Source organism: Macaca nemestrina, chromosome 8, assembly GCF_043159975.1.
Source record: "Macaca nemestrina isolate mMacNem1 chromosome 8, mMacNem.hap1, whole genome shotgun sequence".
NCBI lineage: Eukaryota > Metazoa > Chordata > Mammalia > Primates > Cercopithecidae > Macaca > Macaca nemestrina.
In genome coordinates, this window is record NC_092132.1 from 46980549 (window position 1) to 47000540 (window position 19992).

Here is a 19992-nt window from a genome sequence, read left to right on the forward strand (position 1 = left end):
CATAGACCTGTAAGTTCCAAGTGCTGAGATGAAGGATAACAGGAATGGATGAGGTGCTTTGGGAGCTTGGAGAATTGGAGAGGGGAAGGCTTTTGTTCCAGTTCAGGGAGACGGGCTGGGGGCTTGAATTATGACAGGGCAGTGGCGTTGGAGAAGAGAGGGTAGATCCCAGAACTATTTAGGAAATTGAGCCAATGAAGCTGGTTCACTAAATGACTTTATGGAACAAAGAAGAGTGAGAGGATGAAGTTAGCCTTGCAGACCCAACTTGGGTCACCCCAAAGCAGTGATGCAGTTTATTGGAATAGGAGTGGGTTTAGGGGTGCGAGAATGAGTCCAGAATTGGACATGTGGAATTTTAGATGGTTATGAGATATCCAGGAGCGGGTATCCTGGGGGCAGCTGGAAACATGAGTCTGGAGCTGGATGAGAAAGGGAGGGAGACCTGGAAATGAAGACTTAGTAATCAGAGGCGTGGATGGAAAGGCCCACAGGAACAGTGCCAAGTGAGGAAACAAAAAGGGAACAAAGATAAAAATTTAGGGGGCAGTGGAGCAAGAGGGATGGCCAGCAAATTTGACAACAAGCCAGGAGGCGTGAGGTGGAGTTAGAAGCCAAGAGGGGAGATATTTCAAGGTGGAGATTCTCCACCACTGGTTATAGTACATAGTAGATGCTCAATAAATAAGTGAGCATTGAACAAATAAATGTAGTCAGTAACTACTGAGTTTCCATCTGACTTGAAAACAGACTTTGTGTTTGTGCTAATTTATACTACAGTGGTTATGGCTGTTGACTTTGGAGCCAGAAACGAGGATGCTAGAACCCAGCTCTGCCACTGGCCAGTCAGATGGCCTTGGACAAGGTACCATGCCCAAATGAAGACATTGCCCACCTCAGTAACTGATCATCAGAGGGAGGTGGCTAAATACACCTCGATATGAACACACTGTGCAGTTAAAAAGAATGAGGTTGATTTTTATGAACTGATATGGAAAAATATCTCTGAGTGATATTGAGAAGTTTCCAGAACAGAGCAAGCTGCGAAAGCATTTTTCAATTCTCCAGGTACAAAGATGTGTCTATTAATTCATAGAAAGGTCTGGGAAGACATACAGTACACCAATGCAATAAGAATAGTTACTCTGGGGTGGGGTATGAGTTTAGAGGGTGGTAGTCATGTGAGTTTTGAGTTCTCCCTATAAGGTATGATTTCTTTGATTTCAACTATTGTGGAATTACAAATTAATGCACTTTAAAACTACATTTAAAATATCTACTTTCTAGTGTTGTGGTGAAGCTAAAATGCAATGACTCTAGACTCATTGCTGCACAAAGGATGCTCCATACATAGACTATATAAACCGCACCTGTTAAAGACTCCTGAAAAAGGCAACAGGAACCCTCACTTTTGGGCATGGGCACTTTTGGGCATGGGCTCTGTACTTGGCACTTTCTTCACAGTGACCTTCTAGATGTTAAATGTGTCCTTGGGATATTAAATAGATGTTAAATGTGGCCTTGGGATACATCTCTGTGCTTCCAATTCCTCATCTACCAATGGAAATTATACTAGAACCTATTTTATAGGGTTTTTGAGAAAAGAAAATGCATGGACATGTGCCTAGTGAATGTTAGCTATTAACGTCATCATCCTCCTCCTTAGATTTTAGCTGAGAAGACAAATGTTCGGAAAGATGATGTTACTTAACCGAATTCTCACAGTAGTAAATGTCTGACCTAGAATTTTAATGAAGATTTATGTAAGTTTTTTGCACTGTACCACTGGGTGATGGTACACACACACACACACACACACACACACACACACACACACACACACATGCTTATGTAATAAAATCAAATAGAAAACTGAACCAGGGACAGGGGATTAGGGAATGGGGAACTATTGTTTAATGGGCACAGAATTTTTTTTTTTTTTTTTTGCAAGGTGAAAAAGGTTCTGGAATTGGATGGTGGTGATGGTTGCACAATAATGCGAATGTATTTAATGCCACCAAACTGGACACTTAAAATAGTAAAATTTCTGCTATTTTATCACGATTAAAATTTAGAAAAATAAATTTTTAAAAAATGGAAACGGGAGAAATTTGCCTTAAGACTGCCAGCCTAGGAGCTGAAAGGAGCCCCTGTGTCTGGGGCTCCCAGGGCCTCTGGCCACACTCTCGGTCTGGATTCCTGCCATCTCCCAGCCCCCAACCTTTTATCCATCTGTGCCTCTCAGGAGGGCCCCAGAAGCAGCCTACTCTTAACTCCTTTATCCTTCTGGGGCTAGGCTGGCCCCCTGGAGCAGGTTTGATGCTGGCACTAGCTATCCCTGGTCCTGCCCCAAGGAATCAGGACGCACATTCTCCCTCTGATATCCCTCCTCTCTCTGCAAGTCCTAGCTCAGGCGTCACCTCTTCCCTGAAGGCTAGAGAGGTGCCATGTTGTGCGCAGTATCTCACTGCTAGTGCATGGCAGACGACAAATGCACACTGCAAGCTCTTCTTCCCACACCAGCACATGCGCTGCCGACTTCATTTGAGATCCAGTCAGTGAACCGCAGGGCTAAATCGGTATGCAGACTTCATTGTGCTGAGCTGGCCGCAGAGGATACATTTAAATGAAGGGCTCAGGTTTGGGTTTGGGGTTTAGGTTTTGCTAGCAGATCAGCAATGAGACATTAACTAATGTTAAGCCTATCCCTCTAACTAGTATAAAGTAATACCTGCCGACCCAACTGTGTGCGCATGTAGCGACCGCTGCTCTGATGCCGAATAGCACGTGTGCTTTCCACTGAGCCCTGCCTCAGAGGGGTCGGGGGCCTATATAGTGATTCCTTTTTACACTATTCACCTGGGAACTGGTTCATGCATTAATCATCACCCCAGGGGAATATCTGGCAAGCTTTCCTCAGTTCTGGATCTCATTCAGAAATGCGCCTCTCAGGGAAGCTGTCCCTTCCAATCTCATTGTTGGTGGCACTGCCTGGCTAGCATGTCACAGGTCTCCAGCCTGGGAGGCTTTGCTAAGGATGTCGGTGCCCTGAAACTCCTGACCCTTGATGCAGCTATGTACCACGTCAAATAGACTCCGCAGGGACTTGCAATTTATCCAGAAGAGCAATGACAGGGCCCTTCTGCCCTCATTTCATTTATTATCTGTCAGCATTTATTCTGTGCCAGGTACTGTGTTGGGCACTGGAGATAAAATCTCCCTGTATCCATGGAGCTTCCAGACTAGCAGGGGTGACACACATCACCCAATAAATAAAAATGACACATTACAATAACAGCTAAGAAGGAAAAGCATTGGACGCAGTGAGACAACACGAGAGAGAGACACTGGCTGGCAGAAAGCAGAATTTAAATAGGAAGGAGTGCAGAGAAAGCCTCTCTGTGGAAGTGATGTCTACCAGGAGCCCTGGAGAGCAGCTGCTTCCATCCCCTTCTCCCCACGGGTGAGGCTGTCCCCTTCCTTTCCACCCCCATGTTCACAGACACACACAGAGGCACAGACACACCCACATGCATACACTCAGACACATGGACATATACAGAGGTTCACACACAGACACATACACGCAGGCACACACAGATACACACAAGGCTCATAGACATCCATATGGCCACACAGACAGACATCCAGGCACACAGACATAATGGACACACACACACACACACACACACACACACAGACTCACAGACACAGAGACCCACGTAAACACACACATAGACACACACATGCACGCAGGCACACACACACATATGCATCTCTCAGTGACATGTCAAACCTGCTCCAAAGGGGCTGTCTGAGGGGCTGTTTCACCTGAGGGCACCCACAGGAAAGTTGGGGGGAGACACTGAGGGCCAGGGCAGCCAGCACAGGGCCTGGCAAATGGCTTTGCCCTCAGCAAAACAATGGCTCCTGGTTGACGCGGTTCCACCTCTTGGTTCCTCTCCTGGCACTGTTTGCTGAGGCCAGCACTCCAGTCTCTCAATATGTAACATCTGCACATTCCAGTTTCCAGGCATCAAGCTCTTCCCTGAAATATCAGCACGAGTGAGTCCTCAGACTCAGGAGCTCCTCGCAGTCTCTAAAGCTCTGACACGCGTCTACACATTCTCATGGGTGCTCAGGTACAATGGGAAGGTCAGTAGGATATCTCAGTTTGACTGAAAAGGCTTTAAATACACACACACACATACACACAGGAGGACTTTGTTAAAAAAAAAAAAAGTGGGGGGGAAGCTACTGAATAATCAGTGATCTCATGTTTTAAAATTGGAAAATTACATAGCAATATATTTAAACTGTGCATAAAACCTCACCATCCTCCTTCTGAGCCTCCGATCGCTGGCTCCCTGGTTCCCAGTGTAGAGGAAAGGTCAGGGTGGAATTGGTTTGCCTCTGGGCCTCTGTCAGCTCCAACCAGCCCCTCTTTCCAAAGGCAGCCCTCAGTCTCCAGCCCAGGAGAGGCATGAAGAGAGCTGCCAGGCTTCCCTTCAGCAGGCAGTGGGGAAGCCCAGGGACACCCTTGGTTTTGTGGATTGCGGTTTCCCTCCTCTCCTCCCACATTCCCACAAAAAGAAATGCATAATCCGATCCTGTGATGGTGGCCTTTGTAATGACCGACTCTGGACGCAGCGGGTTACAATGTAGCCGCTCCCAGTGGAGTCAACCCTGGGCAGACCTACAAAGTTTGCCAGAAAAATCAATACAAAGCTGACAGATCAAAAGTGAGTCATGCCAGTTCTCCTCTTAGGAAACAGTTCGATGGGTGTCTGACTGCTAGCACCTCAGTTCTTTTCATAGTAGGTCTGAAAATAGCTCAGAAGTCTTTAAATGTCTGGAGACGTAGGCGACAAAAAGAGTTTTAAGTGGAAAAAAACCTCCCCAAGAACCCCAATTCTGTTTCTGCCACATATCCCCAGTCCACCCGCTCATGCCATGTAGGCTGTGCTCCTGGGTGCCCAGGGACTGCTGGGCAGCTGGACCGGCTGCTGTGGGAGGTCGAGAGTCTAGGGTGCAGGCTGGGTCATCCCTGGTTGGATGATGAGCCTGGCCATACAACCTTCAGAGGCCCAGGCCCTTTGTGCTGCCAACTCTGTGTGTCCCTAGTTACAAAGCTCTAATGTCTCTTCTGCCTGTGCCTGGCTGCCCATTGAAAGGCAACTCCTTCCTAAATGGGCCCTTTTCTGTCTTTTAGATAGCACCTTACTGGGCCCGTGCAGATTTTCCACTTCCTCAGCTGTGGCCCTTGGCATCTGTGGTTATATTCAACAGGAGCACCAACGGTGGCCAAGAAGTCACTAGTAGGTCTAAGACACTGGAAAGAGAAAGATGTGTGTGTGGGGCGGGGAGTGGAGGGGTTGCAGAAAAGGATGGGTTGTTGGGGGAGAGCCTGGGGATGAGTCTGTTGGGAATGAACATGAGTTAACACAGACAGAAGTGGGGTGAGAGCCCTAGAATGGATACAAGGGGACCAACGTGCAAGATACCGAGGAAAGTGCGGGTGACACCTGGTCCAGTGGGTGCAGGCGAGGAGATGATGTGGTCTGCAAGGGGAACCCCTGAAGTAGTGTTTCCCCATGAATGGTCTGAAAGCCACCTGAACCCAAGTCACCTGCAAACCTTTAACTGCAGATTCCTGGTTTCACCTCAAGAGTCTGAATTTGTAGATGGGTGATGCCCAGAAATCTACATCGTGAAAAGCTCCCCAGAGGATTCTGCTGCACAGTAAAGTGTCTCTCAAGTCTACACTGCTTATGACTGTGTACGATGCCCTTTGGATTTATTTCCCTTGCATCTAACATGGTACTTGGCAATTACTCAGCTGCCAGTAAATAATCACGATGGTGAGTAAAGAGGTACATAAATTGGGAGGATTCAAAGATGACCGAAATTTCAACCCGAGGGGCTGGGAGCGCTGTGGTTCCATTGACAGAAATGAGGAAGAAGTCAGGAGGAAGAGCAAGTTTGGAGTGAAGGTGGGAAGTTCCATTTTAGAGAGAGCGAATGCCAATGCACATGGGTGACGTGGGTGTGGGGCTCAGGAGTGAGGGCATCGGGCAGGAGACACAGGGGTCCTTTGCAGGTGGGTTGAGGCTGCAGTTGGATATAGGGTGTGGCAGGCTCCTATGCACAGTGTGGCTGTGGACAGAATTGTGGGGGAAACTGAAGAGGGAGGGGTCAGAGGAGAAGGAAGAACCACGGGGTGATGGGAGGGAAAAGCAGAGCCCCAAAAATCGCAAAGGAGGGAGTGCCCGGGACTTAGAGGCTGATCTGTGTGGCCAAAGAATTCGGGGGAGCTTGAGAGTGGAGGACAGGACACTGAATTTGGCTATCAGGAAAGCACTGGTGACCATCAGGACAGCAGTTCCAAAAGGCCGGTGGGAACAGAGGCCGGTCACAGAGAAAACACAAGGAAGTGGCAGGAGAGGAAAGCCAAGGTCACCCCTCTAGGATTTCTCAGGCAAAAGGAAAGAAATAGGTTGACAGATAAGGAGTCAGCTGAGAAAAGCAAGGCTATGGCCTCACTCATCCCCAAGGGTCCCTTCCCATGCCAGTCTCCCTCAGGGTGACTCCTGGCCTCTCCATGGTGTCCACTTCCATCTCTAAGCTGAGGACTCCCACCCCAGGCCTCCCTCTGCCTACCGCACCCCCCCTCTGTGTGTCCCAGGCACTCAGGCAACATGGCTCTGAGTATTCCCTATCTCTCCACGTGGCACCACCATCCACCCAGCCACCAACCCAGCCAGAAACCCAGAAACCATCCTCCCCTCCCTCTCATCCCATATCCAGTCACTGATGGAGTCCTGCAGAGCCGCCTCCCCGCTGACCTGCACTGGTCCTCCTCCCCACCCCACTCCCTTTGTATCTGATCTATACTGTGACCGTGACCTCAAATCAGCCACCTGTCCCCTCTCACACTTCCAAGCTGATGCTAGAGTCACATTCTGACAACATTCATCAGGTCAGGATGTCTCCACCCTGGTGACAAAAGCATGAAGCTCAGGCTCTTCAGATGGCTTAGCTCTGCCCCCCATCTGCACCTTGCTTCTCTCTAGACTTACTGACTTCGACATTCTGCACACATGCTGGGGCTTCGGCCTTCTTTTCTCTGCCTATGCAGGTTCCTGTTCCTGGAGGAAAAGGTTTTTTTCCTTTTCCCTCCCCTCCACCTGTCCAGCCCTGACTCCCAGCACCACACCCTGTCTGGCTGGCCCCTGGAGTCCTCTTTCTGTTTGTAGCCCGGAAGTCTTGTCTTCACAGAGGAAACAGTCATTCCTTCTTTCCTTGTGTCCTCATTGCCCTCTTCATCCAAAAATGCTTCCAGTGGGCTCCGGAGCTCTCTATTCTACCAGACTGTGAAGCCCTCTGGCAAGCAGGGATGGGGGCCAGTCCAGGTGGAGAGCAGTGGGAGCAACCCCAGCGATCGTTGCCTCCAGGAGGCCTTGCTGAGCTAGGAGCACGCTAGGTTGACTGGAAATAAAATAGACTCACTGGAAGTCCTAAAATAATGTCACTAGACATTGCCTCTCTTTTTGCTCTCTGCTCTTTTCCTTTCTTTCTTCTCTGCGTTTTCCTTTATTCACTCTCTCCTGTTCCCTCTTTTTTTCTCTTTCCCTCCATGTTCTGGTTTCTTCCTATCCCGTTCCTTCTGTAGGACCTTACACAACTCCAAGGCACGCCAGCCTTCTTCTCCCCCTCTCTTGTATCTCTTTCCCCTCCCTCTCTTTCCCCTCCATGGATCTCTGAGGACTTGTTTGCGTCTCTGTTCTTCTGAATGCATCAGCTGCCAGCTGCAGACACAGTCGTTTGCTTGGGAGAATTTACCCAGGAGGATGATGCTATTGGCAAGTGAGGTCCCAGAAGGGGGAAAATGTTGCAGAGTTTCAGACCTGCAGCATCGACCAGATGTAACACCCATGTAAGGTCCTTGGGTGGAAATGCTAGTTAAGAATTCTCCTAAAAATAACAGGAGATAATAACCGTGTACATGCAACATGTAAGTTCTTCCCTCAAGGGGAGGTGTTTGTTTTTCCTTTTAAGATGTAAGGCATCCTGGCCCTAAGATACCCCTGAACATTCATTTATACCCTTGCTGCAGGGATGGTGGCTAAAGGGGAGGAGCTGAGCTACCCCCCACTTGATGGAATGCAAAGACTGTGGCGAGGCTGGAGAGCAGTGCTGTGCATCCTTCCTCAGCCTCAACGAGTGTGGGGCAAGGTTAACACAGATTTCTACACCGTTCTGCTGCATACACAGACAAGGTCACCTGCAGATGCCACCACTGCTCAGTGTGAGTTGAGTGTTGGATGGGACAGCCATCTGCTCTTTACAACTCAGGGCCCCTTCTGGGGCCCAATAACCTCATGGAAACAGGTAGGGGATCTCCTATCCTTCACAAAGGCAACAAACCAAAATGAGCAGTGTTAGCCCTGAAGTTGAATGGGATCTTGGTGATTTTCCTCTGTCTAATGATTGTTAATAGCAGGAATCTGGATTCGGTGTACCTAGGTGGAAATAGTGGAAATCCCAAAGGAGACACTCGCTGATGATTTTAAAACTTGATTCACTTGGATCAGAACCTAGCTCAAGCATTTCCCTGATTGCATTGTCCCTGCAAATGTCGTCTATTGTGGCTGACTGCTGAAGAGGAAATGAAACCAAATAGAAGGTTGTTTGTAAACAATGTCTCTGCTCTTCTTAAAAATAAATTAGGGATAGTAGGATCGGCTCATGGCTAGAATGAGGACATAGAGAGACATGCAGAAATTCTGTTTTTATATTGAGATGAAGAAGTGGGTAGGGCTTTAAGGATGATCTAATCCAACCTTCTCATTTTGCAGCAGTGGAAGGTGAGGCTTGGAGAGGCCACACTATGTACCTACAGTCACAGAGCTGAAGGCAACACCCAGCAGAACCGAGTCTGCCCAGTGGCCTTCCTACTGATTCACCATGGCCTTTGGACCGGCTTATACTCTCAGTCTATTTTAAGTGTGCCAAGAAGTGTCTCTATGTATCCCCCAGCAGTGTTCATGCCCAACCAGCCAGGACACTCAGGGTTACCCAATTTACTATGAGGGAGCTACTTCAGCAGCAGGGAGAGTGGCACTTTGGAACAGGGTGGGGCTGGCAGGGCAGGCTGACAGAGGTGCTGAGCAGGAAAGCATGCGGGAGGAAAATCCTGCAGGGGTGTCTGTTTCACAAGAGTTACAAGAGTACATGACCATTCCTTCTACAAAGGAGGCCAGTGGCTCAAGATCCTAGAAAAGCAGGACCCCGCCTTTACAAAGAATAAACAACAGCTTCCCCTTCCCCCAAACTGCAAAAACAAAAACAAAAACAAAAACAAACAGGCTTTCTCAGGAAATCTGGTCCCCAACTTTAAATGCCCTCCTTGTTTGCTACTGCATATGTAATTGAAGTGCCTCCAAGAGGTGCAAATAATTTTCATCTATTTAATCTGCACACTTTTTGAGGCTGGAGTCCTGGGTGTGTCAGTATTACTGCCCATTCCCGAATCCAGGCACAGAGATGAAAGTGCAACAATCAGACATAACGGTTCGGTGCAGCCTGCATCAATGCTTGCACAGTAGTGTGTTAATGAGTGTTAAAACTGACATCTCAAATACGGCGTCCTCAATTTTAAAAATTACAACTCTGTAAGAAGTCATGCTGTTAAAACATACAAGAAATACCAGTTAAGCCTTCAAGTAGCTAACACACAGCCTGTACAGATCACCACTATCCCAAAGTGCATAACAACTTATTTTCTTTGAAATGAGGCAAGAATTAGCAGGTAGTTCAATTATCTGAGTGCTAAGATAAGTAGAAATAACAAATCCAAATGTTAAATACCAATTACTACCTTACGAGCTACAAATCAGCTCGGCATTACAACATGCCCTTCCTCACTCGCAAACCCAAGAAATGTGGGGGTTTGGCAGAAAACACAATCCTATAACCAATATGCATTTGTGCAACAGACATGTGTCACTTCCCAACCCAGCACTTCCAAAATGCGCATCACAGATATCAAAGCCTGGCCCATATATTTGTCCCAATGGTATTGAAAGCAATAACCTTCAAATGTTGGGAGTGACGCTTCTCTCAAGCTCACAGCTGGAAACAAGTCATCTCCAGTTTCTACTCTGTCCCCCTAAAGGAGGTTTACAGGTCAGTCTGACAGCCTGGTTGCCAAAGATGTCACCTCATATTTTTAGCCTTTGCTCCAAGAGCAATGCAGAAAATTAACCTGACCCTCCCTGGTAAGCTTCAGGGACTAAAAAAACCTGCTGGTTAGATGTTACCTAACAAGGTCAATCGAAGACCCAGTGGAGAGCACCTGTAAACTTCACATCTTAGTGAGACTTTAGGGAAGAGGAAGATTATTTCTCTCTGGGTCACCAGTCAGTCTACATCCCTTGTGGGAATTAGCTCCATGGTTCAAGCCAGCCGGGTTATTCTCTCTCCCACTTATCTAAAACCACCACTTGAAAAACTCAATGCTATTGGGACATTCTCATGCTCAGAAGTGATTAAAGGTCCAGGTGGGCAAGATAATATTATATAAGTATATATGTAAGTATATATATATGTACAAGAGATGTTAAAAAGATAGTCTCTAAAGCACTTTGGGATTCCTCCAATGAAAGGCACCAGATAAATGCAAGTCATTACCAAAAAGAAAAGTCAAGTTTTCCAGCTTTCACATCTGCAAAGGGTAACCACTAGGGTACCTCTTTTTTGGTGGTAAGCCTTCTTGTTTAGAAAAACCTCATGAGAGTGACTGAGTTATTCTGCCTCCTTCCTTGTTTCCACTTTGCATAAGTTTCCTGGTCAGTGGCCGTGGATACCAGGCTCAGTGACCCAATACCATCAGCCTTGGCAAACTGAACGGTCCTCTTAAGTCTGTACCACCACCTGCCTTCAGTGCAGCTGGGGATGATTCTGTAAATGTTATGCCTTCCAGGGCTGGAAGCATCAGCCCAAGCTAAGTGTTCCATGTGCAAATTCTGAAAAATAGCCCTGCTCCTCTGATTCAGTGCCCCATTGCCTCTAAGTCATCTCACTTTTCCTGATGCTTCAGAGACATGGATGTAGACACTAGGAGACAGCCACCCCCAGCCTCCCATGAGCCTCCAGTCTGATGGAAAGATTTGAACTGGGGGCTCCAGGACACAAGCGGCTAGTGAATTCATTCAATCAATCACCCACACTGTAGTAGCCATGACAACTACAAGAACACAAAGCCTTCTGAGAAGACCCTTGCCACGCCTCCACGAGGTAAGCATCATCTTCAATCAACTGAAACACAAAAGGACCTCTTAAGAAGAGTCCCAACCTTTGGATGAAAAGCCTGGATAGCTCCATGCTCAGACCCCTGGGTTCTACTGCCTTTTCAAAGATGGAACAATAATGAAAGCCCCCTGGAAAACCATCAGATTACCTTAAAGATGATGGAGAAGAATTATCTTATAGAGGAACCCAGGTTCCCCATCACAATGTTATGTGCTGGTTAACTGAACAAGAGGGGCAGGAGAATTTTGGAGGAGAAAACAGTCATCTCCCTTCAATGCAAGTTTAGAAGTTCGAAAGTCTTTTGAATAGCATTAAGCTTTTCAAGTTTACAATTTTTATGACATTTTATGAACTAGCAGTTTTTTTATTTTACAACTCTTTCCTTTCTCCTGGCCTCTACCCACTCACCCTCAATGAAAGGCAGTTGGAATGCAAGTAAGAACTGCAGCATTTCCATCCTGGGTAAGCCACACCACCTTCATGCACATCTATATTTTGAGTACATGCTTCCATACCACCAGGTTTCCATGTCATGGCAGGAACTCCAGGGAAAACATAACATATATACAACATACTATATCTTAGAAGCAAAATTATTTGAGTAAATTCTGCTTAGAAATAAAAGGGCTCTCATTTGATGAGCTTTCAGAGCAGGCAACAAAAGTAAGCTACTGCCCTTGCTAGCAACTCAACAACGTTCACCTCAGGGAGACGATACAACAGTAAACTTCTTTTTAGTTGAGGAAGACAACACAACCTTACTCCTAAACATCTTAAAAAATAAATATTTCAAAAACATGCTAATATCTTAGACGCAGCAAAGTTTGGTCAAATGGTCTAGATCAGAAACCTCATCCAGAAATACATGTCTCTACAGTCACCCTAGCAAACACTGAGGTTTGACCATGAACCAAGGGGCTCAGCCTGCACTGACTTGGCTTTAAGCACCCTAGGGTCTCGACTATTTAGCTGAAGCCCCTCTCCCTAAAGCATCTGTCCTTGGAGAAAAAATTCGATCTTCGCTACATGTTTAACTAACATTCTCTAAAGAGTGACATTTATGAGATGAACATCAGTGTACATCGTTCTAAAGATGATAGGTGCACCCATGCAAGCCACGGAACTACAGATCATTTATAAAAACAACTTAAGACTTGCATTGGTCAAGTGTGCTTAACTTTGCATTCTCTTTGTTTTGGTATTAAAACTAAATGAAAGTAATGAATAAAGAGCTGAGATTTTGTTTTCACATGACTGTGAGCAAAAATCTCATGATATCCTTGCTGACCTCATAGATGCATTTCCAGTGGACAGACTTGTGGGGGCTTTTTGTACAGAACTCACACGACAACCTCAGAAACAGGAGCACAACAACTCATAGACAGTACTGGGCCACAAGCACTAGAATAGCGTACACGATGAACAGAAAAATTAGCATTCTGGGTGTACTCATCTGGCAAAAAGGTGAACATTTTATGCCCACGATGCAAAGACCAGTGAGTGTCATTTCATGGAAAGGTGCAAAGGCATGGTGTCAGACACACCACCCTCTAAAAACGATTCTAAATACTGCAAAAGAAACCTGGGTGCATATCCCATGCATCTCTCCCCTCAGGGGCTGGGCATACTCCTTACACCATAACCATAAGGTGCCTGGCTGTGCCAGAGGCACAAGAGGCAGCTCAGCAATGTGGGGTGGAGGGTGACAAGTCCTCCCAGCTAATGTAGTGAATCATTTAAACTGAGTTCACTTGGTGAGCTCCTGCTCATGTTCGTCAGGCTTGCCATGAGGGATTTAACTTTATGGGCATAATAGTCCCTTAAATTGACTGAAGGGACCTCCTTCATTCCATCTCCAAAGTCACAGCTGCGCATGGCACTCTCAAGTTGCTTTTGGCGCCGGTAAAAGTGGGAGAACTTATTGAAGATCAAGGTGATGGGCAGGACCACCACGAGGATGCCTGCCAAGATGCAGGCAGAGGCAGTCAGCTTCCCTGCCGTGGTCCCTGGGACCACATCCCCGTACCCTACTGTGGTCATACTGACAGTAGCCCACCACCAGCAGGCGGGGATGGTGGCCAGGCCCTCGTTCTCCTCCTTTTCAATGGTGTAGGCCACCACGGAGAAGATGGAAATTCCGACGGAGAGGTAAAGCAAGAGCAGCCCTACTTCTTTGTAGCTGTATTTCAAAGTGGCCCCCAGGGAGCGGAGGCCCGTGGAGTGCCTGGCCAGCTTTAAGATGCGGAAGATCCGCATCAGCCTCAGGACCTGGGCCACCCTGCCCAAGTTGGCTAAGGTAGGTGTGCTCTCCACCACCAGGTTCACCACTAGAGTTATGTAAAAGGGGACGATGGACATGAGGTCAATAAGGTTTAGGGCATTCTTGAAGAACTTGAGGAAGTCAGGGGCCACAGCAAACCTGGCCACCAGCTCAAATGTGAACCAGGCGATGCCAAAGTGCTCCACGATTTCGAACCTAGGGTCCTCGCCAGGGTTGCCCTGGCTATCAGGGATTTGGAAGTCAGGCAGGCTATTGAGGCACATGGTGATGATGGACCCCATCACCACCAGAATGGACAGGATGCTGAAGACCCTGCTCAGCACTGAGTAGCCAGGGTTGTCCAGGGCCAGCCACAGCTGCCTGCGGAAGTTGCCAAGGGGCTGCCCATCGAACTTGGAGGCGTCGTTGTAGAAGGCAAGGATCTCATCGAAGGAAGACGTGGTGCTCTCCTGGTCACTCTGCTCGTCCCACTTCTCCTGCTCGGGCTCCACTTTGCGACCATGGTAGCTGTAGCTGCAGCAGGAGTCAATGAAGAACTCGTTGATGCCCCAGTACTCGATCTCCTGGCTGAAGGAGAATACGCACAGCTCAGCCATGACGTGAAGCTTGCCGGTGTGATAGAAATGCAGCACGTAGGGGAAGAGCTCAGGGTTGCGGTCAAAGTAGAACTCCCGCTGGACGTCGTCGTAGTCATCACAGAGCTCCAGAATGGCCTCCCGCGAGTGGCAGAGCAGCAGGCGGCCCAGGCGCGTCTCGGGAAAGCGCAGCAGCGTGTGCGAGCGCAGCCTCCTCTTGAAGCCGCCCACGTTGATGCGGATCTCCCCGTCCTCGACGTTGGCCTCCGACACGTCCCACAGGCTCTGGCCGGTCATGCTGGAGGCACCGGCCGCCCGCGCCGCGCGGGGGCGCTACACCTGGAAGCGGAGGGAACAGCATCGGCAAGAGGGCCGTGCGCCCCGGCCCATCGCCCCCTCTCCCTACCCATTTCTGGCGGGCCCAAGCCTCCTAGGTGGGTCTTGGGTGCTGAAGGGCACTGGGCTGGGGCAAGAGTTTGAGGGGTCTGGCCCCCTCCCAGGAAAGGCTGGGGGTAGGTATGTTTCTATTAGCACGGCTCCACCCCGGGGGTCTCGGTTGGCGCTTTGCGCGTGCAGCGTCGCGTCCCCGCGGCTCTGAGCGCCCAGGGGGCTGCGTGCTGACCTTGTCCACGGGCAGGCCCGGGAGACGCCCCCGCCCGCTCGCCGCAGACAGGAGGGACCAGAGCTGAAATACGCACGGGCAGAGCGGGGCCGACATGGGGGGCGCGTAGCTTTGGGAGGTTGGGGCGGATGCGCTGGAGTCTGGAAACCCGGGCCGGGGAAAGAGCGGGGCGGCCCGGCCTCCCCTGGGTCCAGCTCCCAAGCCTGCAGCCCCCGCGTCCCCGGCCCAGGTCTCACCGCCCGCCTGGCGCTATGCCCCAGGGCCGCGTGCGCTGCGCCTCACCCGGCGGGGCTGCCCGGGCTCGCCCTGCGCGTTCTGGAAGCGCTTACCTGGGAGCACGGGCGCCCGCGGCCGAGGCCGGCGGGAAACTTCCCCGACCCGCGGGCGAGCATCGCGGCGGTGGCCGCTGCCTGCTGGCGGTGCGTGCGCGGATGCGAGTGTGTGCGCCCGAGTGTGCGCCCGGCGGGCCGGCGGGCGGGGGCCGCCGAGCTTCTCCTGCCGTCTCGGGCCGGGCAAGCAGCCGCCGCCCGCAGCTGCGGAAGGCTCACAGGTGGCTGCGTGGTCCCGCCGCTCGCGGAGCCCCTTCTCCGGATCCGCGCGCCCGTCACCCGCCGAGAGAAGCAGGAGCCCGCGCCGCAGGCGCCCCGTGAACCCGGGCGGGAGCAGAGCGGGTGTGACCGGGCGCGGGCCCTGCGTTGGGCGCGGCGCGGTGGTGCTGAACGGACAGCTCCGCGCGCCTCGGCCGTCGCCCCGGGCTCGGAAGGCGCAGCCGCAGCCGCCGCTGCTTCTCTGCGCTTCCCCGGCGCGTCACCGCGACCACCTTGCGCCCCCGGCTCGGCGCGGGGCCGACACCCCTCCCTCCCCCCCGCCCATCCCCCGGTGACAGCTGTTATTATCACCACCCCCAGGGCGCAGGCAGGGGGCTGCCTACGGTGACCTTTCCCCGCTGGGTCTGGCGGGAGCCGGGCTGGGAAATAAAGGGCGGCTTGCGCGTGTCCGGGGACAGGGCGGGACCGGAGGAACTCCAGGTTTCCCCTTTTAGGGACCTGAAGAAAAGTTTCCCGAAGCCCGGGGGTGGGGTTGTTGGGGAAAAGGAGCTGGAGGAGAAAACAGGGGGCCGGGAAGTCTGAGGTGGAGCTCGGCTTAGTACGCGGGGGACGGTAGCGCAGGCCGCACAGCGGGGGCGGGAGTCGCTGAGTTCTGGTCGGGAGCTCTGTGTGGGCACCGTTTGTGTCCAGGCCGGTGTGGTATGCGGGCTGTGCGGGACTGCAGGGCGCTGTGTGTGTGTATAGGCTGAGGACAGCAGGACTTTTCACTGTGTGTACCGCATTCATTAAAATGGGTCCTCTGTCGGATGGGAAGATGCGTCGGCACAGGGGAGCCCTGGGACGTGTGTCAGCGCAGTGTGTGGCATGGGGAACCGTGTGCTGTGTGTACAGTGTGCTGTGTACAGTGTAGTATTCTTGGGACTGTGACGGACTTATGTGTGTGGAATACGTTGAGACCGATGTGCGTGCCAACAGTGGGGACTGGGGGGTTCGAGCTGGAGTGGGGACTGGTAGATGTGCTCAGGATCTGCGTCCCCATTCCCAAGAAGACTCGTGGCCCAGATCTGAGCTCTTGGTCTCCTAGGATTGTCCTTAAGGCCCTGCCTACTGGGCTGAGCTGAGAAACGGACCCAGTCCCTGGGCAGCCCCCTCCCTTTGGTCTTTCTCTGTGGTGTCCACTTGCAAAACTGGGGCACCGTGGGTGTGCGAGCTTAGCAGGGAGCTAGCGTCTACATGTCTCCGTCAGAAGTCCTGGGAATGCCCTTGCAAGGTGGCTCTGGACTCATGGTGCAAACACCACAGCCACAGTGGGAAGCACATTCTTTCTTTAGGCAATTCTGGCAATGCCGTCCCAGCTGGAGAGGTGCTCTGTGTAGCCCTGGAGGACTTGGGACCTCCTTGGTGGAGCTGGAGAGGACCCTTAATCTGGCTTCGTATGGGAGCTCCTGCATCCAAGTCTGACCCATCCCTGTGCCAGCCACTGGCTTCTGGACATGTGTGTGGGTGTGAATGCAGTGTGTTGCCTGCTGAGAGGGTTTCACACCCATGCCCCTGCAGGCCTCTGCAAATGTGTGTGTAGGCTGAGGCAGCCACATGGGAGGGAAAGTAGGGTAGTGAGGGCCACACACACTTCCTCTTTCTTGTGTTTGACCTTTCCCCGGGCTTTGGGAAACTTTTCTTCAGGTCCCTAAAAGAGGAAACCAGCCCTCCCGTCTGCCCTACCCCCAAACACATACAAGCCACACAGTGTGTTTGCGTGTGTGAGAGTGTATGTGTGTGTGTGAGAGAGAGGGAGAGGGAGAAAAATCTGATCTTGGTTGTCCTTGTCTTCATCTCCCTTTCTCTCAGGGTCTGTGTTGTGGAGAGCAACCTCATCTAGGTCTGCTGTGTCCATCGTTGGAGGTCTGTGGCTCCCGTGCATCTGGCTGCAGTCTGGGAGCCCCTGGATCTCCTTCATCCCCATGGGGGTGCTGTGGAGAGAGTGCTGCCCTTGCTGAGGGGGTGTGTGCTTCAATGCATGTGTAATCCCTGTGTCACTGCCTCTTTCAACCTTTTCCAATCCCCTCTCCCACAACTTGGGGGTGATGGTGGCTGCAAGGTGTCCCTGCTGCAGGGGCCTGAGCAGCAGCACCTGGGGCACAGTCTTCATGGGCCCTGTGGCTCTCTCTAGCTCTTACCCCTATCCTTTCACTACGAGCTGCCTGCCTTCTGGCCCCTCCAGAGCTCACAGCCCCCTTCTGCTTCACTGCCACATATCTGTGTGTGCCACATGTCACCATTCCCAGCCGCTCCCGTTCCCTTGGCCTTGGCTCCTGGCTCTTCTGGTTTAGCTCAATGCATACATCACCTTTTCCTGCTGCATTTTGAGGGTCCTTCCTTCTACACATACTTGAGTTTGATTCCTCTGGGGCTTTCCTCCCTCCCCTGCTTCATGTATCTGCCCGCTTCCTTCTGTTCCTGTCTGTTGTTCTTGCTCCTTCATCCTCTGTGGTCGCGGGAGATTTCACCCATGGAGAGAGAGCCCTCTGCCTTCTGTTTCTTTGTTTCTCCCACACCCACGGCCACCCTACCTGCACACCAGTCTCTGCCTGGGCCCCTGAGGCTCTCATCCTCCCATCTCTCTAACAGAGGCCACTCCTTGCCCCTCTCAGCTCTGCCCCTGCTCCTGCCAACCACCTGACCTCCTACCTTCCTCCCTCTCTCCTTTCCTCTTGTCCCCTTCCCCAGCTGAGAGAGCTGTGCCAACATGCTTCCAGCTACACTGGGGCCCTGTGTCTAAGCCTGCCCTTTGATAGCTCTTCCTGTGAGGCTGGGGTCAGGGGCAAGCCCCATGCTCACCTTTCCTTGAATGGCAAAGTGAACTTGGAGCCTGCAGGGAGAAGCCCAATGTGGGGCACATCAGTTATTTCTTGGAAAGGCTGAGGCAGAAGCTCTGTGGGTATGACAGATGCCTTTGCAGAGGGTAAGTGTATGTGACAGGCAGAGCCACTTGTTTATTTCCCAGCCACTGTGCTGAAAAGAAATGGAGCCGTCTCCCTCCTTCTATACTGGGGAAGCTGGCTTTATTTATGGTTTATTTAGAGGTTTGAGCCCTGATCTTAAAATACAGCCACCTGCTCCAGGCACAGATTGAGGCCTGCCTCTGGGCTGGCCCAGCCTGCTGGGAAGATGGTGAGGGGCTACAGGGGTGCAGGGAGAGGCACCCTGGGAAGGAGGATGAAGAGACCTTAGTCGGTGGCCCAGATCCTTGCACCTGGTCGACTGTTATCTCTGCCTTCACTGCCAATGCTGATCTCTCAGCTGAGCCCACACATCTCAGACAGCTTTTCTCCCCCTGACAGGCGAGGGGGCTGCACTGGCAGCTTGGCTGAGGGAGCTGCCTGACCTACATTCCCCATTGTGAGGAAGAACTGGGTCCTTGACCTTCCCCCTGGGGTCTCAGCACAGGGGTGCCTTCTACCCTGAAGGACTGGACAGTTCACCTGTGTCCATCCTGCTCCCCACCAGCCATCCTCCCCACAGCAGCCAGAATGTCTTTTAAAAACACAAACCAGGTCGTGTCATTCCCTCCTGAAAAGCTTCCAGGGACTTCCCATTGCACTGAGAATGAAAACCACCTCCTAACCACAGCTCCAAGACCCCCTACGATACACTGCCCACCTCCCAGACTTCGGCTCACTGCTCTCTTCTCCACCAGCTGTGCTCCAGCTGCATACCCGCTTTGCTCCCTGTGCAGGGCCTCTGCACTTCCGCACTCCCTGCTTGGCATGGTGGTTCACAGGGCAGGCCCCTTCTTGCCACTCAGGTGATTTAAATATCACCTCCTCAAAGAGGCCTGACTCCCCAGTCTAAACTGGAGCCCTTGGTCCATTTCTCTTGTTGCCTTCACAATACGTATATTAAATAGTTATTGAATACATGATTGGATGATGAATGAATGAGACCCCAGCTGCTATCTTAAGTTATTCTGTGCCAGCCAGAGTCTTGGCCCCAACTCCTTCCTCCTGATGCATCAAAGGGAACTGGATGGGCAGGGGGGTCATTGTGCCTGGAGCTGTGACTGGAGCCCCCAGGCTCTGGGGTGCTCTCCTGAGCAACTGATCAGCTTAGTAGATCTCAGCCCTAGCTGCACATTCAAATCACCTAGGGAGCTTTTAATTTAGCCAATGCTCCTAGATGCCTTGGGCCTCACACCAGGCTAATTAGATCAGAGTCTCTGGTGAGGAAAAATCAGCATTTCTTAAGCTCCTAAGCAATTCCAGGGTAGATCCAAGGTTGAGCCCCTGAGCAGCCTGACTTTGGGGATGTGGATCGAGAGCTGTGTGTCCATGAGTCTGCAGCCCGACGGTCAGTCTCAGGGAGGGGGCTGCATCTCACTCAGTTTGGCAGACACCCACCCACTGCTCCAGCTCTTAGGGCAGGGCCTGCCTGTGGTGGGAGCACTGTGAGAACTGAGTGCCTTTGTGGTCGTCTCCCTCCATGCCAGATTCCTAGCCGGTTTCCTGTGCCTGCTTCTCCCAGAATTATTTACCTTGGAGACAATTTGTGATTAGGAACAGTCACAATTTATCTTCCTCCTTGGAAGAGGATCCCCTCCTGAGCCATTTTGATGTTGATGGTGGAAATGGGGACAGAGGACAAGGGAGATAGCCA

The 19992-nt window shown here is 51.2% G+C and overlaps 1 protein-coding gene and 1 long non-coding RNA gene across 3 annotated transcripts in view; one reads left to right on the forward strand and one right to left on the reverse strand.

Moving 5' to 3' along the window:
* Nucleotides 1-8780: 8780 nt before the first annotated feature.
* LOC105476084 (potassium voltage-gated channel modifier subfamily S member 2) lies at nt 8781-14466 on the reverse strand. The gene has a single exon (XM_011731731.3). The coding sequence runs from the start codon at nt 14464-14466 to the stop codon at nt 13033-13035; it is 1434 nt and encodes a 477-aa protein (XP_011730033.1). The 3' UTR covers nt 8781-13032.
* The window catches only part of LOC139355798 (uncharacterized), a 66660-nt gene continuing 61134 nt past the window's right edge, over nt 14467-19992 (forward strand). For both annotated transcript variants that reach the window (XR_011606857.1, XR_011606858.1), the window contains exon 1: nt 14467-14603. This is a non-coding gene — a long non-coding RNA (uncharacterized lncRNA). The remainder of the gene's footprint in view (nt 14604-19992) is intronic.

What these genes read in the sequence shown, in the direction of transcription:
- LOC105476084 (XM_011731731.3), bottom strand. Translation starts at nt 14,466, where the DNA reads ATGACCGGCCAGAGCCTGTGGGACGTGTCGGAGGCCAACGTCGAGGAC.